The sequence below is a fragment of the Sceloporus undulatus genome, chromosome 2 (assembly GCF_019175285.1).
Source record: "Sceloporus undulatus isolate JIND9_A2432 ecotype Alabama chromosome 2, SceUnd_v1.1, whole genome shotgun sequence".
NCBI classification, from domain to species: domain Eukaryota; kingdom Metazoa; phylum Chordata; class Lepidosauria; order Squamata; family Phrynosomatidae; genus Sceloporus; species Sceloporus undulatus.
In genome coordinates this window covers 156,752,035-156,771,284 of record NC_056523.1, presented here as the reverse complement: position 1 = coordinate 156,771,284, position 19,250 = coordinate 156,752,035, and the positions used below count along the sequence as shown (strand labels likewise).

The window sequence follows — 19,250 nt, the reverse complement described above, 5'->3', positions numbered from 1 at the left end:
GGGATGCCTTTGTAACACTATACTGGATTGTAAAGAGAAATTGGAACTTATTTTCCTATTACCCACATTATTTTCAAATTTGTGGGTTAGCATTTGAGGATCTCAAAAGTTCAGTTTTGCCACATTTTGATATTTTAACAGGTTTCCCCCTAAAAATTTGAAGAACAGTTGTGAAATGTAGATAAACACTCAATAACGTAACAATATAGATAGCAATTAACAGTGAACTAAGAATAGTATCAAGAGGAATGGAGGACAGGTGTCTCCCATTCTCCCGATCAGAGTCAAACTATATGATCTTCCCTGAAGGCATGGGGGCAAATAATATCTTTTCTTTGTAAGATATTATTTCCTGTCTTTTGGCTCATCTTGTGATTAATATTTTTATAATAGTTTGCTAAGAAGCAAGAAATGTCAAATTTTAAACCTTAAGAGTTTCATATAACTCTATATAGGCTTGTAGTATGCCAGGTAAATTAATAGCTGTGTAGACAGAAAAAAAGATAATTTAGGCCCGGCTGAAGCCATCAGTTATTAGCTGTGGAGAAATAGATACACCAAATTGCTCACCAGGTGTCCCTGTGTGGCTAGCTGCCTCTCTGGAATGAATCAACACAAGGACAGAACCCTGTGGCACCCCGCTAATCACTTCTTTCCAGGATGAAAAAGAGCCATTGGTGAGCACCCTTTGGGTTTGTAAAGTATGTTCAAATCTTGTCTCATGGTTTGCAACCCAGAATTATAACCCAGGATTTGTTTTTGGTTGATCATTCATGGCTTGTTTAGGCTGGTAAGCTAGGATTTCCAGTTCAAACAACATTACACAAACTCTTCCTCATTTGTATAGTGAATATACTAGAAAAGTGGAAGTGCACCATGCCTTTTGTTCAAGATAAGCCAGAACTGACTAGAATATGGCCATTGAGAAGAAAGTTGCCAAGAATAAAGATGCACAGTGATACATAGGAAGCATAATTGCTTCTACTTTCAGCTCCCATTGCCAAATAAGAGGAGAAGAAATCAGCTAGAAAATATTTATGTGGATACTTGTGGGACATAAAGATAATGCTGTCTTCATACTTGGAGTGAAAGACTCTATTCTAATTGTATTTCTTTGCTCATGCCAGTTTATCTTAAACACAATTTGTGTATGTTTATGATCAAATATCTTCCTAAAACAAAAATGGAAAGTTCCTACCACCTAGTACTCATAGCAGTATGAGATTAAAAGAGAATAATTAATAGGATGTCATTTTTTAAAAAAAAAAACAGTTAATGGGGACGTGGCTAGCCAGCCAACATGGCACCTGCTTTAAAAAAAGGGCAGGGCTGGATCTCAACAACTTTCTCGCAGTTGGGGTTATTATGCAGAGATTGCATCTCTAAACAGCATACCCGATGCAAGGAACAAAATATTTTTTGGAATTTTACCCCCTCACTAAAAAACACAAAAATTTGCCAGAAGAACCACACTCACTGAGTGAAACTGCCATGCGGATCGAACAGAAGGAGCAAAGGAGGGGGAAGAGACCACATTCCAAATTTGGATCTACCTTTTGCTGAACTTGTGAGATTTCTTACCAGGTTCTTTGAGAGAACCTGGTAAGAAATCTCCAGAAAGACTGAGCTCTTGCACTATAACCTTTAGATGCACTAACCAGGCATATACATATGATATAGCAGAGACAGCAAATGCAGTTCTTCACCGGAAGACTTTACATGAAGAGAGAACACAAAAACTAGAGCAGCTAAATGATTACCTCCAAAACAAGATTGAAATCCTGGGAAATCAAGAGAAACGCCTGAACATACGCTTAAGAAGGGTTGTGGAACATGCAGAATGAGATGACTTACTCTCATTCTTGACTTGATCAATGGCATCTGCCCAGATTTGAGCCATCTGATATCAAAAGGTCACAGAGATCCTTAACCTCATATCGCAAATCAAATACTTTTCCACGGGACATCATTATTCGATTTGCTCACTATCAGAAGAAAGTGCAAATACTATCCAAACTCAATGGCATCTCTGATTTCACCTACCAAGGCCGCAAAATACAACCCTGAAAAAGAGGCACACCTTCAATCCATTCACAACCCTGCTGTAACAAGCAAGAGTGAAAAACAAGTAAGGATTCCCACTTAAACTAATCACTACTCAAGGTGAGACAACCATGTCTGTGACTTCTAGAGAACAAATGCTGCATGTCTGTGAAACTCTTGACATCAATGTCCTCTGTGAGTTAGAGAGAGAAATAAAGAAAGAAATTTCCTCCTCTAATCGAATGGCTGTAGCCCAAGAAAGCTCAAAATGGCAAACAGTCAAATGGAGAAAAGAAGGCAAGAAAGAAAAATAATCCACACCCTGAACTGAGAATTTTTATTTTGCTATTCATGAACAACTGGAATTCACATCACCATTTTGACAGTTCTTCTTTTTCAGCCTAGTTCGTTCAGCCTAGTTAGGCCTTCTCTGACAGTTCTTCAGCCTTCATTCTGGTGCTGCAGGGAAACTGTTTTCTACCAACACAGAGGCAATCCACCAAATGGCCGCCTGCTTATGTTTTTGTCAGCAGGACATTGGTATGAGGAGCTGCTTTTCTACAGCTTTAAAAGCCTTTGCCTTAACTCCAGGCCTGGTAGCTAAATGGTGAGGTTTGGCTGAATTTTGGACACCCCAATCTCTGAATTGTGGTCACTGCACTCCCATCTACTACTCATCATACTAGATTGTGATACCTAGGCTCACCTCTCAAGCACAGTTCTCATCCCTTATTCTAATCATCATCATTACCTCCACATCAAAATGCCACCGCTCTCTGGACCAGATCACCAACAGAGGGAATTGCTAAAGGCCCCTTTAGTGGTGATTGTATACATTGAAGTTGATTCATTATATTGCTATTTTGCCTAACATTACTTACCAGTCTTTTATCTTGTAGCCCCAATATATGTACTCCTAGTACCTAAACAGTGTTTGAGATGCAGTTCCCCGCACTACCTACTGTTTTCTCAACCTCCCCCCCCCCCCCCATTCCCACCTAAGGAAATCAGATATGCTTGTGGTGATCAGCTCCCAACTTTGGTGTGGAATCCTGTCCTTTTGGCGATGATGTTTTTTAAAGTTTATTATTGTTATATTTAGATATTTGCATTTTATATGTTGGAAAGGAATATTATTGGGGAAAAGCTTCTGTCAAACGCCACTCACTCTGCTATAAGATTAGCAAATTGATGCAGATGTTTAAGCTCTTCTACTTAGATCTGGATAATCTTAGAATAGTCTCATTGAATGTTATAGGGCTGGATTCTCCCCCTAAACCCACCTGGGTTGCAAGTTATTTGAAAAAATTGCAACCCAGTATCATGGTTCTTCAGGAAGTGAAGTTGAAGGCTTTCATGGCCGGCATCCATAGTTTTTGTGGGTTTTTTGGCCTATGTGGTCATGTTCTAGAAGAGTTTCTTCCTGACATTTCGCCAGCATCTGTGGCTGGCATCTTCAGAGAATGCTTGCCTGGAAAGGAGTTGGATATATATATTGTGTGACCTGGAAAGGCAGGAAACTTACAGAAAAGGGATGGGAAATATCTTTTCTATCTCAAATTATCAAAACCAGTACACTGCTGGAAACTCCATGAAGGCTTGAGGGGTGGCAATCCTAACTGACAAAAAATGTCCCTTTATAGAAGAGCAAGTACTGTAATAAGAGGCCCAAATGATCGATATGTAATTCTGAAAGGCACCTTAGCAGGCAGGAAGCTCACTTTAGGTACTTTTTTTATTCTCCCAATAGTGAGCAGAAAGCTTTTTTGCAAAGCTTTATAAAAATCCTCCTAGACAATTCAATTGGCGAAATTATTATTGGCGGTGATGCAAATGAAGTTTTAAATTATAATTTATTTTAAGAAAATATGTGTCCAGATCTTACTTCTCTATATTTATTTATTGGCATTTAGATCTTGAATATCGGATGAATGCACGACAACAGCTATTAACTACAGCCAAGCGTTGGGATTCCACCTCTAAGACTATTGTAGAATTTGAGCCAAATGAGACTACTGAATTGGATAAGAGCCTTCTGATCAGATACCAAATTCCTCTTTCTGCTGACCAGCTATTTACCCAGTCTGTCTTGGATAAGTCATTGACCAAGAGTAACTATCAGTCACGACTGCATGATCTCCTTTATATTGAAGAAATAGCACAATATAAAGAAGTCAGCAAGTAAGTATTGTTTCTATTAAAGATTTCCTTCACTTACTGATCCTGCTATCATGTTCATTGCAGTCATTGCTATCTCAATTTAATTAGTCAGCCATAGTTTTTTTAAAATGATGATTTAGCAATGTGTCTTCAATGATAACTCTAGGATTGCAATGGATTGAATCCAAAAGCACATGTGCAAAAAGACTACTTGTGCACAGTTGGATCACTAGGTTTGGTGTCACCTGGTGTGGTAACTCATCGTGTCACCCTCCCATTGACCTCCTCCATTACCACACCACACAGAATCTTTAGTAATGTTTTTTGTACTAATGTTACATATTAATCGCAATTCCTGTATATTACTGAATGTAATCGTAATAGTTGTGACATAAACAACCAGCAAAATTAAAATTATACCTTTAAGTTACAGTATCATACACATAGCCTAATTGTGTTTACATATACATATACATAGTTTCATGTGGTTGCAATGAAAATTTGGTAAAATGTGATGTTTTAAAATAATTTAAAAAATTAAAATTTTAAAAATAGATTTTTATTTATTTTTTAATTTAAATATTTAAAATTTAAAAACTGAGGTCTCTCCTTTCTCCTCCAAATCATCTCTTCAGCATTTTAAAGGGAGACAGAGAAATGCCACAGCCTGTTTCTGTCCAAAGTCAGATGTTTGGGGAGCAGTGGTGACACCCCCCCCCTTTTAGGATGTCACCTGGTGCACTCCACATCCTCAGCACTTTATAGTGACGCCACTGCTTATGCAGTGGCATTTATCTATCTATCCTTTGTAGAGTGGCATCTTCTGTTTCTTAAGATTCTAGACAGGCTATTTATTCAAGGAGGTGCACTGAACCCCCCCCCCCCCATTTGCCCTGGTGATAATCAAGACCACATGCTCTTCCAGAAGATCTGCCAATGAGGCTTTTGGAAGCTACATTGGGATACGAGGGTGGGAGAACATCACTACCTTCTGCTTCCACAACTGTGGCTCCAGCCTCCTGTTCCTGGAATCTAGATATGTATCCCTTTGTTTCTTTCCCCCCCTAAATCAAATACAACATCAGATGATGGGAAGTCTAGAAAATATGTTAGCCTACTAAAAGCAATAACAGCTTTTTAAAAACATGAGCTGCCCTGGAAGTCAATAATTCATGTAGATGATTGTTTATGCTGAATATTTATTTAATACACACACACACACACACGGCCCTTAGTATCCGCTGGGAGTTGGTTCCAGGCCCTCCCCATGGATACCAAAATCCATGGATACTCAAGTCCCGTTATATACAATAGGCTAGTGAAATGGTGTCTCCTATACAAAATGGCAAAATCAAGGTTTGCTTTTAGGAATGTGTATATTTTTGAAAGAGATGTGGTGGCTTAGTGGTTAAGATGCTGACTTCACTGATTGCAAGTTTGGCAGTTTGAGATCCGAGCATTGTGTGGCAGAGTGAGCTCCCATCACTAGTCCCAGCTTCTGCCTACCTAGCAGTTGGAAACCATGCAAAACTGCAAGTACCGTATTTTCCGGCGTATAAGGTGACAGGGGGTATAAGACAACCCCCACGTCGCCCGCCGGCAGCATCCCTGGACGCCCCTGAGGGGGTCTCACGCCAGCTGGAGAAAACCTCTCTAGAGGCCTAAGAGAGGTTCCTTGGCGGCTTGGCTCTCGCCGCCATTTTTTTAAAAAAAAAGCAGCGGGGAAGTGGCTCCAGAGGAAAAGAGCTGGCCTCTTACTCCTCTGTTCCGCCGCCGAGGAAAAGGGTCGGCCCCTTACTCCTCTGTGCCGCTGCCGCCGCTGCCGCTGGGGATCCTCCAGTGGCTTCAGAAGTCCTTACGCGGAAGCTGCTGGAGGATCGGAGGATCCCTGGTGGCGGCGACGGCGCAGAGGAGTAAGGGGCCAGCCATTTTCCGCGGCGGTGGCGCAGAGAAGTAAGGGGCTGGCCATTTTCCTCAGCCCGGCCGGCTCTGGAGCAGCTTCCCCGCTGCTTTTTTTAAAAAAATGGCGAGAGCCAAGCCGCTGAGGAGCCTCTCTTAGGTCTCTAGAGAGGCCCCCTCCAGCCAGCGCGAGTGTCTGCTGGCTGGGAGAGGACCCAGCAAGGACCCCAGAGACAGGGAGGTGGCTATGCCATTTGCCTGTCCCTGGGGTTTAATTCCGACGCATAAGGCAGACTTTAAAAGTCGCCTTATATGCCGGAAAATACGGTAGATAAATAGGTACCAATTCAATGGGAAGGTAACAGCGTTCCATGCAATCATGCTGGCCACATGACCATGTATTTATCTTTGACAACATTGGCTCCCTTGGCTTATTAACGGAGATGAGTACCACCCCTACAGTCAGACGTGTCTAGACAATCTTGTTGAAAGGGAAACTTTACTGAGAACCTCTAGTCAATGAATCACAAACCACACCAGTCCTTTATATTTTACCTTTTACCTTTATATTTTTTTTGAATATTTTCAAGCCATGGATGGTTCAGTCCATGGATAAATATATCATTGGATATGGAGGGCTGACTGTATATCCTCTCTTCAGCCACAAAGGCTCTGAAAGCAGCTTGCAAATCATTAATTTGACTGTTCTCTGCCTTGAAGCATACAATTTAAATAAGGCATGCCATACAAGGAAAATGGCAGTGGGGAAGGGGATTAAGTCTAGCAAATACTGCTTCTTCTTCCCTTTCTTAGTGGCCAGGGCTATGGCAGTTGGGTTGGAGGGAGGGCCTTTCATCTGTTTCTGGGTCTGGGCATGATAGAGCACAGGTGAGGGCAGACACATTTGGGAGGGGGCTTTCATCTGTTTCTAACAATGGTCTTAACAGAAACCCTCCTTTATGTTATTGTTAAAGGCTAGTAGTTCACCATGAGTTTCCAGCAAATAAACAGTTGTAACCAATGGGCACAAATATGGTACAGGTTGGGGGGAAAACCCATTGATTCCTCACATCAGCTAAGTTAACACTGATCTAAAACAACCTCCCCACCCTAATTCATTCCTTTATAATTTTATAACTGCTAAATACCTGAGTGTTGTAAAGTATGTCTATTGTTATACACTGTAAACTCATTTAATTCAATATGATGCCCAATATGGATTTACTTAAATGCTGACTTGAAATTAAGATGGTGCTTCTAACCTCAGCAAATAGCCAGCCCCAATTGGTGTTTCAGTGCAAGATAGCACATGAACAGGGATAAAAATACACACCTTTTAAAATGGGACCATGGACACATTAAAGGATGAGATCTATACCAGGTACTCTTCCTTTCTCCTTGCAAAATACTTTAAGGAGGGTGGAGGAAGCTGCTTGTTCTGTGGTGGAAATTCCTTTTTGAAATATAAAAACTATAGAAAGATGGAGTCACCTTTGTCAGCCAGAGAGATAGTTTTTAAATAAAGGCTTGGAGTTACTAGAGGAAAGGAATAGTGAGTGCATCTTGACCTGAATGGAAGCTGGCACCAGTAGAAAGACATAACATAAACTACTGAGATAAAGACATTCAGAAGCAAGGTTAAGATGAATTCCACTGAATTCCTACAGGAGGGGTAAATAGTGATGATGCAGTTTTAATGTATGCATGTATTTCTGTTCTGATTGTAAGAATTCTCTATGTTTAAATTGTAATTAGCCAATCAGGTGTATTGAAGAAGCCTCTTTGTCTTGAATAATATAAAAAGAGCCATTTTGTCTTGTTTGGGGTTCTCAGCTTTTGGAACTTGAATTCCACTGAGTTCAATGTTTTCCTTTGTCGACAAATGGAAATAAACTTATGGATTTTCAATTACTAGGTCCTCTTGCGAATTCCTTGATCTGCTAATCCTAGAAATCTAAGTTTCCTGAAATTTCTGTTACAGTTCTGATAGTCATATTTGAAGTCGCATCTGCTGTTTTGAAAAACATAACTTACAGTGTAATTTATACCAACATCTATTCCTCCATGCTTTGCTAAGTACACATGCGCATACACAAGTTACCTTGAATTTGAATTTACAGTACAAAAAGCATCAAAATGAACTGCAGTTTAAGGGTTATGTGAGTTTTGTAAGCGCATATGAAAAAGGGCTAATTAGAAATACATTTCTCAGAAACTGAACAACAGACTGAAAAGTGTCAGAATGAAAGCAGCTGTTCTATAAAGCAGTGAAATGATTCCACATATCTGAGCAATGAGAAACTAGAAGAAGAAGGCTATAAAATTTCAGATTACCTGTTTGGGGAGAGACTTTAGATTGCCACAGGCTGGATAAAAGTCAATGTATTTTTTTAATTGGATTTTTTAAAATTAAAGTTGGATTTTTAAAATGATGTGCTTTTGGAAATAAATCTATCTAAAGATAGCTTTCTGTTTAAGATTCATTATGGTCCAAAGGTTATTCATCAAGAAACTGGGATTAGACTTTAATTAAGTAGCATGAGAATGTATATTCATGCAATTTTTAAATGTTTTGGTAAATGAATTCTATTAATCCATTCACAGTCTTACAGAGGTTTCTGTAAGATTATTGGACAGTTTTTCTATCTAGAGTTTATTAACAACAGATGTTTGGTTTTACAGTTCTCAAAACTGTGAATTGTGTCTACGAGATCCCAATCCCATTGTTCTTTTTCAAATTGATGTACACAGAATTGTCCCCTTACCTCTTACGTTCTAAGTTTCAAAACATTCAGTAAATAGACATGGATGTTTAAGCAAATTCAAGAATACGTAAGCTATAATGTTACTGTTTTAGGTAAATTAAACTATTTAAATTATTAAGGCAGTGATTATTTTTCTCCTTCCAATAAAATATAGCAGAAAATTTGTCCAAATATGAAACAATATGTTAAATAGTTCACTTCGCAATCATTTCATAATTATCTATCTATAATGCGTTTCTAATAGTATAAACTAAATCAGTTATTTTATAACTGTAAAACTAATGTGAAAAATTGCTATTCTGAAACTTTCATCTGGTTGTAAACATTAAGATTATAATAGCAAGAATGAGTCTACAGTAACTCTTGAGTTTCGTAAAATATGTATTAAGCTTATACGAGGAAGAGTGCCCTTTTTTTGGAGGGGGGGACACATGATTAAAACAAATCTTTCTGAGTGGTGATTTAAATTGTGAGTTAAATCAAATCTACCCTGGATTGCCACATTCCATAATTTAGGAGTTTCTGTGACGGTATTTGTCATATGAAATGGCTGATTTCTTCAATCAGTTAGTGCAATGATTGTGGCTCACCTATTTATGCATTAAGATCTGGGTTAAAAACTTGGAATCTGATGAGTTACAGTGTTCCTCTTCCTACCAGAGGTTCATAAAGTCACTTTTCATAGCAGTTGCTTTTAGTTATCAGGTTCATAGTAATCAGATTCTGTGGGCAAATGAAACCTTTTCTTTTTCAGCAGGCTTTTAAGGGACTGATTGCAAGGATTTTCAACAGATTTTTAAGAGTGCATTGTTTTACTGTCGCTTATCTTTTGACCTTTTAATGGATTTGTTGTTGTTGTTATTGCTGTTAACTGCCCTCCAGTTGACCTTTTCTCATGATGACTCTGTATAGGGCATCTCCAAGATCCCCTGTTCTCCACTTCTCTGCTTAGGTTGTGTAAATTCAGGCCAGGGATCTCCTTAATTGAGTCTATCTATCTGGCCTGCTTTTATTGTCCACATTTATTCCAAGTTAGTGCTTTACTTGCTTTTTGCCTAGAAAACAATGGCAGGTTATAGACCGCCCATTTGGGGCGGTCTGGACCCGCCCCTTTCCCTGGAGTATCGGGGCTTCAGTGGCTACACCGGCAGCCGCTGAGGCCCCGATCCGCCGCTTTTCGGGCTGCGGGGAAGCAGCAAAACGCCGCTTCCCCACAGCCTGAAAAGGGGTGTCCCTGGGGCTTCAAGCCCCAAGGACACCCCGTGGCGGCGGGGAGAAGAGAAAGGGGCCGCTTGGCCCCTTTCTCTTTTAGTCCGCTGGGCGCAGCCGTCTGAAGGCTGCGCCCAGCGGACTAAACCGAAACGGAGCTCCTTCCTGTTCCGTGTTCAGGGCGCACTAAGCGCCCTGGCGCGGAGCAAGGACGTCACGTCCGTGCCGCCCCATCTAGAGGCGGCGCGGCCGTGACGTCCTCACGCCGGCGGCCATATGGAAGGGCCGCCGCTGTTTAGTGCGTGATGGGCATGCACTAGGGTTAGGGCGGTGCGGAAGCACCGCCCTTTTGTAATCCTAGTGCGTGCTTGTGTAACCGGCCAATGTCTTCAGTTTCTGTAACCTCCCTTGTTCTTTTAGGTTTCAGTGTAAATTATACATTGTTGTAACTGTGAAAGAGAGAGAGAGATGAATAAAAACCACATGCTCACTGTCTTGTGTTTGAGAGATGATTGTATTGTTGATCAGTTTGCCAGAAGGTGACGATAAATCAATGGATTGGATCCAGCTTTAGGCGCATGCAATTAGGCTGTTGGAAGTGTACTTGCCTGTTCCTTTTGAACCCCTCCTGCCCTCTGAAAATGCTAAGCAAAAGGTCAGGGCACAGTGTTAAGTTGGGTGCATTCTGTGGAAGGAAGGGATCCCTGTAAACCAGACAGGGGCATTATGTGTGGGCAGAGTCCTTCTGTCCAAAGTACCATAATGGGCAAAATAGTAATTGCTTATTTAGAATAAATAGCCATACAAAAGAAGGATATAAAATATGATATACTGTTACTAAACAACTTTTAGAACTAAGATATTTTTAAAGTTTTGGCATTTTTCCAAAACTAATCATGCTTTGAAACATTGGAAAAAACCCCATGGTTATTTAGTCTTAACAACATGACTAGACTTACCATCAGCTACTTATTGTTGTAGAGTTCTGAGTAACTTGCTGTTGTGTTATATGGATTTAACAGAGGAGTGATTGCAAACTGATCATGTATTACTTAAATCTTGGCATTTTGTTGCACTTCCACTTGAATTCTTGTAACATTCATTCCTTGGCTTCCCTTTTTGTTGATAATATTTAAAATTTATCCATGAAAAGAGAATGTTCACGGTTCTGAAAATTTCAAAATTATATGTTTAATATGTTAGAGCATGAAGTTTATCACACGGGCCCTGAAACGGGCCTGTTGCGTCCTAAAATGGGGGCCCGCACAGAACGGGATGAGGCTAAGAACCGCATTTTACAGCACAAGGGAACACCGCTGCTGCCACTTGGTGTTCCAATCATGTCCTCCCTCCGTTCCAGAGGGCAAGATTTCTGAGAACTGTTCTAAAGCGTTCTCAGAAATCACGCCCTCTGGAATGGAGGGAGGATGCGATTGGAATGCCCGGTGGCGGAGGCAGCGTTCCCTTGTGCAGTAAAATGCGGTTCTTAGCACCATCCTGTTCCGTGCATGCCCCTGTGAGCACCCGTTTTAGGACGCAATGGGCCCGTTTCAGGGCCCGTGCGATAAACTTCCATGTCTCAACAGATCTATTTTAAAACTATTATCCAGTGTCATTTTCTTGCTTTTTGTCTCAGCTATCTGTCCTGTAGAAGGAATATATGCCCCTTCCCCCATGAAATAGCCTGTAATATACAGTAGTTAATTTCATTTAATAAAACAACATAGGGTACTTAAAATGCACAGGGGGCTGGGCATGGTTCTTCCACATTCTCTCTGGCTTGAATTTTCAGTTTCTGTTTTGTTGTTTTCTGCTTAATACAAAAATTAGTTGTTGCTTTTTTACAGAACTAATGGTATGCTTTCTTAATTTAGGTTCAACATAAAAGTGCAATTGCAGATTGTAGCAAATTTTATGCTCACTGGTGTTTCTGGAGGCGCAAAATATGCCCAAAATGGACAACTTTTTGGACGGTTTAAGCTCACTGAAACACTGTCTGAAGACACTTTGGCAGGGCGACTGGTGATGACCAAAGTCAATGCTGTTTATTTATTGCCAGTCACTAAAGAGAAGTCAGTACTGGCCCATGGAACCAAAGAGAAGGTGTATGAAGCAACTATTGAAGAAAAAACAAAAGAATATATCTTTCTGAGAATATTCAGGGAATGCTGTGAAGAACTTAATCTTCGAGCAGATTGTGAAATGCAGGTATGTCTGAACAGAAATTTCCTATGTACCTCTTTCATTATTGTAGGTATCTCAGCAAACCTCTGTCATAGCATATGACTAAACGATGACAACAGATCTGACACAGAGAACTTTTTAAAATAGAAGAACTGAAGAGCAATTGTTGCACAGTACAGTAAATTTGTGGCAGAACAAAAGAATTATGTTTTGTGTTTAGATTTCATACATTGATGGAAAAACGTTGTCAGCTCCTTCTTTTGATACAATTATTGGAAAATGGGATAATAGATCCGTTGCTATTAGTTATATTTTGTACAGTACAGTGGGAGCAGCAAGGGTACCTGTGAAACCTATTTTCTGCACTTCTGCAGTTGCTATTGCTAGGGACAGAGAACAAAGCAAAGCTACCAGCGTGGTATCTATGAAGACTGACAACATTGTCATGGAGCTTTAGGAGAAAATACCAGGTTGTGTGAACAACTGGATGGCTCTAATATGCTTAATGAGGATAAGCTGTTGCAGTGGTTATGGTAGTGCAAACCATTGCAAGCACTGTTTCTCTTTTTGCATATAAGTAAAATGTAGTTCATATCTGTATGAGAGGAGTTCATAGGTTCTCTTGTAATATTGGTAATAGCCTTATTTAATATTCTGCATATGGCAAAGTTGAATGTTTTAAACTCATTTTGTTACAGAGGTCTAAATAAATATTGAAAAGGAATATTGCATCTTATAGAGTTTTATTTCTAATTTAAAACCTGTTCCAATATTGATAGGTATACAGGTCAGGTCAGGTGTCTTTGTTTCCTCAGGACTTCAGCATCAGTGCTTTCCAGCAAAATTCAGACATTTTTCAATTCATAATGATCATAGGAAAAGTCTAATGGACTTTGGAGCCACTGGCTTTGTTTATAGATATTAATCTGTAAGAAGCATGCATTCTGGGCTCTTGTTAAAGCCAAATTCTTTCTGTTTCCCTCTTTCCTTTTTATTTCCCAAATCACTTAACATGCTGTCTGTTCCTGTGGCTGTGACCTATCCTCACCAACTCTTTTTGACCCCCACAAATCTGGCATCAGTCATCTCCACTGATTGAAACTGCTCTAACCTATGTGTCTAACAACCTCTTCTATGCTAAGGGTGAGTTCACTGGAGAGTGTTTATCACACCATAACTAAAGGGAGTATTCTATATTATCACCCATATTATTGCACAAAACTTCTACCAACAATTGAAAAGGTGGATATTAGTGTGCAACAGTGGGATGGTAATGTGAGAGTGTTGCACATGATTAAAAAAAAAATAGGGAGTATAGTCAGAGAGATCCCAGTCATCTGTAGCCAGTGCAGTGGTACACTTTCTTTGAGAATATTTTCTATTATCATAGCTCCAAGATTGTTAATCTGCACTGGAGTGTTGTGGACCCTAATTTTTCCTGTGGTTGTCCTGTGCTCACAGTTTTCTTTCTTTTTTTGCACATATTTTGATGCCATCCATCAACAAAATGTTTTGTGGCTGGTTCAAAAGTAAACATTATAACTATGAAATATAAAACACAAACTAGAACAGTTAAAACATCACTAGAGTATAACCAGTAAAAGAAAACAATAATTTGGAGAATTTTAAAAGCACTAAATAATTTTTTTGGAAAAAAATATCTTGATCTGGCACTAGAAATACCACAGAGCAGGCACAAAGCAAGTTGCTCTGGAGAGATCATTCTATGATCACTGTGCCAAAGCCGAAAAGACTTTTTTCTAGTAGCTAGCCACTTCACTTCATTGGATAGGAACACCTGGAGAGAGTTTCTAAGGAACAGAAGGTTATGATCCTTCCATTAACTTGGCTCAAAGCTATTCAGGACTTCTTAGGTTAATATTTGGGCCTGAAATTAACTGAACACTGGTGAAGTATTAATATTTTCTTGGTGATTTTTTTCAACTTCAAAAAGAAGTATAACACATCTTTCAGTATAGCTTTTACCATGGGCATGTCCATTTTGTGTTAAGTGTATTAATAACTTTATTGAGATTATATGAATAAATTGGGACCTATGGTTCAGGAAATCTTGCTGGCTTTACCCATAGTTCTGAGCAGTTTGTCTTTCAGTCCTCTAGGGAACAGATTTTAGAAAAACAAGATGAAATTGTTTTTCAAGATTCTGAAAATGTTTTCAGGGGGTTGTTTGCAGACAGGTCTGATTCCTGAGATTAAGGTTGAGATTGTGTTGATGGATAATGCGAGTGGTTGCACTTTTGTTAGGGTCACACAGTGGTAGCCAGGGAAAGCAAACAAAATTTGCTGGTCCCAGCCAGCTTGTTTATTTTTCCTGCTTTCTATCCACAGCATCCCCCCACCCCGTTTCTGCTGGCACCACTTGGCATAGAAACACTGGTGTAGTGCCCCAACAAGATTCCAGCCAAAGAATAGAATTTCTGTTGATCTACAGATTAATATCCTATAATTCATATGGTTAAGAAAAAAATTCTAGATAATTTATTGACGCCCCTAGCAACTTTGTGCTGCTTTTTTTGTTACAGTAGACTCCTGCCCTTAGCTCCCCCTAAGAATTTTTTTACAGCAAGGGGTAGCTCTTGCTAAGAAACAATTTACTGAAGGGGAAAAACCTTTTAGGTGAATTTGTCATTCATTAAAAATTATTGGTCAGTTTATGATCTTATCATTTGTGGTGAGGGGAGAAAGTGATCAAAGGCCTAGCAACAGCACAAGTCAAATAACTTCTGGATTAAGCTATATAGAACCACAGATCACTAGCCCCTCTTAGTGATTTACAGTACATTTCACAGTGATAATTTCTTGGATTACTTGTTAAATTCAGGAAGCATTATAGCAAACATTTGAACCTTGCACAACACCATGGGATCCTCTAAGGGACATCAACACAGAATCACCAGTTATCTGTAAAAAAAAAATCTCTTAAAATCTTCAAGCATAAGAAAGGAGTGGGCTGGGAATGCAATAGGGGGTTTCAAATGGAAAACGATATTGTCTTTCCCCATGAGTTGTTTTTCCTTTATGGAATACATACACAAAGTGGCTTGTAACATCGTCTTTGTAAAGCTGCCTTTAATGTAGGTCTGTAAATACCATTTAATTCAAACTGAGGCTTTCCATTTAAAGTGGATGTGAGGTTGGTCTGGTTGTGACATCTATCACCCCATTGATTACCAGGGTTGATTCGGCTGATCTGGCTGGCTAGGTGGGTGTCTCCTCCCTCCCTCACCACTCCATTTAAATTTGATGTGTATGTGGGGTTTAACCGAGGAAAACATGTTTCCTAGATGGGCTGTCGTGGCTTCAAGCCTTTTTCTGAGCACACTGAATGTTCTGATTTTGACCTGTTGAAGTCCTGAATTGACCTGGGCCCTGGTTACTTAAGGGATGTATGTTTTCTTATTGTTTACATTATAATAAGCAGAAGAGCTCTTGTTTCCTCACTTATATTTGACTGATGTTGAAATGCTGGCAATGAGGACATGGCTCTTTCAATTATAGCACCTCTCTTGAATTTCTTCTTTCTCTGTCTTTACTGCTATTTCTATCATAGCTCTATCTTTTCCTTTTAGAAATTAATGAAGATCTTATTCCAGCAGGCCTTTTGAAGGGTGAACAGATGCTATTTTTAAACTGAACTTCAATCTTTCTGTTCTGTGCTTTTATTGTTTTATAGGTACAATGACTATACTTTTAACTATCTGCTGTTATGGAACTTATGTAAAGTTTTTGTAAGCCTTCTTGAAGTTCTCATGAATGAATGTCTTAGAAAGTAAATGGAATTGATTAAGTTGCTGATTTTTAATCATTCAATTGAAATTGTGTCCTTCAGGATTAGATTTCATGATGTTGTTGTTGTGTGCCTTCAAGTTGTGTCTGGCTTATGGCGAGCCTATCATGGGGTTTTCTTGGCAAGATTTGTTCAGAGGAGGCTTGCCATCACCTTCCCATGAGGCTGAGAGCATGTGACTTGCCCAAGGTCACCTAGTGGGTTTAATGGGTGAGCTGGGAATCGAACCCTGGTCACCAGAGTCATAGTCCAACAGTGAAACCAGTACACCACACTGGTTCTCATTTCCTGATATGTCTTTCAGTAAGTGCTACAATTTGAGCTTTACTTGTTATCAAAGCAAATTCTTTTTAAAAATTGTCACTGAGTGACCAAATTAGGACAATATGTTTATTTTAATACAAAAATAATTATTTAGTTGACTATAACAAACTTAAGACAGCATGCATAGATAGAAGCGTGACCTGTATGAAATAGATTTTGTCTCATTATGCCTAGGACACCTTCTATCATTGTATCTAAAACATTCATAGGCTGGTGATTAAAAATCGAAAGAGCAAATCAGGAAACATTGGGAATAGAGTCCATTCTTTGTACAGTTTGTGAGTCTGACCTTGGCTGAAGAGGAATCCTTGGGCTTAGGTTGCTTTATTTTCCCCAGAGAAAGATGGTGGCATTAAAACCTGTAATATAGCCTGCTATCAGCCACTGAAGAGCTTCCGTTATTTGAAGTAAATGGTTTCTCAATCTTGTATCTCTTCTAGGCATAAAACATTCAGCTGCCTATTGTAGTGGAAATAATTTCAAATACAGGCCACAGTTAGAGAATAAAGTACAATAATTCTCTTGAAGAAAATCAGCAATGTCACTTTTCAAGTAGTGTGTTGAAGAATGGGGAATCTTTATACGTTAATTATATAAATATAATTTATATGTTAATTTAACATGTATAATGTTGATTATACCACTGTATAGTTGAATTTTGTATATTTTCTAAAAACAATCTAGATCCATAATTGACTGCATCATGAACTGCTGCTGGAATACAGTGCAGGATGGGCTTATTTGTAGTATTGATTCAATTTTCTCTTATTGTGAAATTCAACTTGCTAATGGTATTTCAGCATTGTCTTTCTTATGGGAACCAGCAAAGTGCAGGCAGTGAGCACTACGTTTCAAAGCACAGATAAACATTAATGCACTAACCTGAAGTCCTCCGTATTTTAAATAATAATAAAAACACTGAGTTGTCTTTGCCTCATTTTCTATTGTCCCTACGTGTAGTTGCCAACTTTCTACAACTGCCAGCTGTAATTCTCCCAGTAGGTGGCTGGATCTTGGTAGTATGCTAGCTTCTAGGACAGACTGAAGAGATGTTATGACTGGTATGTGAAATACATATAGACGTTGTGTGTGCCCTCCACCAGTTTCTGTTACCTGGTCACTAAATTCTGGCTACCAGGTTTCTTTCAGTCACAGCCAATTTTGTATATTTTCTTAGACCTCACTGCAAGTCTCATCCCACAGATGCCCATGTCTTTCTAGTTTTCTATCTATTTCAAGTTTTGGGGTATGGAGAGCCAGGCTGACTTTCATAGTGCTACAGAAAAAGAGTTCTTTGTGATAGTAACAATAAAAAAAATTAAGGGTGCATTTTAGAGCTGTGTGCTTGTTTCTGTTAGGTGTCTTGATGTGAAGAGTTGACTTAGGGAATGAATCTTCTTTTTAATATTTGGTAGGATATTGTTGAAATCATAAATCATGGATAGGTAGATCTGGATATAAGCTATTGTATTTACTCTTTAGAATTTGCCTAAAATTGTCCCAGATTGTACTTCTTGCATTTAATAGCCATTTGGCCACAGTATTTACATCCCATTACTCCACTCTAATTGAACTATCAGCTGATGATAACACTTCATGCATCTGGTGGCTTTGGTCCACGTAAAACTGTCACAGTAAATATGTTAATATTGTGGTAAATTGTAATAAATTAGATTTCTTCCTTTTTGCTGCAACAAACAGCTACACTATGGAAGTTTCCTGATAACTAAAATACTGGTTTAAGTTATTAATTTAATTTTTGACAATGAAAATGGTGTTGCAGTAAATAGAAATCTTTTATATAGAGTATTAGAGCAATAATTACCAAGGCTATTCACAATTTTTCTAAAGCTGGCTGTCAATGTACACGATTTTCTATTTCAGAAGTAACCTTTCATTCAGTACTTTGATTTTTTTTTGTTAATTGTCTTTGAACATAAGCACAATGTGAACTTAATGCTGGATGCATTTCTACCTTTTATGGTAATTTCCATGTTTTTATTTAATTTCCCAATGAAACAGTGTTTCTTTATTTGGTTTGTTAACAATATAGTAGTTGAACTCATTTTAAAATTCATTTTACGGTTTTGGTTTTTAGTAAACATAGTATTTCTGCTTGTTGTCACATTTCTGGAAATGTGCTGTTTTTTTTCCTCTGATGCTTTCTCATTATCATTAAATAGTAATTATATTTACAATGAAAACAACATTTCTGTATAGATTGTAATGTGTTATATATCATGAAATCTAACATTTCTTCAGAAAGACTGGCTAGGTTATAAAATGATTTTAGTTTTTTGACTATGCCATTCACCATGCCATTCTCATCAAATATCTCCCTTAGCTCCAAATTTCTTCATGAATTGGAACAATCAATTTACAATATTCCTAGCCTTTCAAAAACATTTCCTCCACTTAGTCCTGTCTTTACTAACTTTGATTATTTTGGAGAGAGATGCTGAATCATGTTGGTGATAAACCTTGTATTGAATCATATTATTTTTTAAAGAATGTTCTGACTTTATCAGTAATCAAAGTTTGAATCTATGAGGGTTCTGAATGTGTTTATCTCCTATGAGAAATCTGGTTTCTGTATATTATTTGACATTATTGAATAAAAAGCACTGAACCCCCCTCCAAACTTTATCAGAAAAATGTGCTTATTCTTCTTCTCATTACTGAAAATTTACAAAAGCCAATTAATAAATATTTCCCCCCTAATTTACTGCTTTGGCCATAATATTGGCCGAGGTAATTACAGTAGCTCTATAGAACCAAGCCCAGTATCATGCCTAGCAATTACCTGTTTTCTGGAACGGTTCTCATTCATTCATTCATTCATTCATTTTGTATGCATT

General features: G+C 38.7%; 1 protein-coding gene across 1 annotated transcript in view; it reads left to right on the top strand.

The window, feature by feature from the left end:
• The window catches only part of HELZ (helicase with zinc finger), a 197,245-nt gene that overhangs the window by 72,683 nt on the left and 105,312 nt on the right, over positions 1-19,250 (top strand). Inside the window, 2 exon segments of the mRNA XM_042453183.1 lie at positions 3,957-4,224; positions 11,951-12,284. Coding sequence (XP_042309117.1) covers positions 3,957-4,224; positions 11,951-12,284 — 602 coding nt within the window.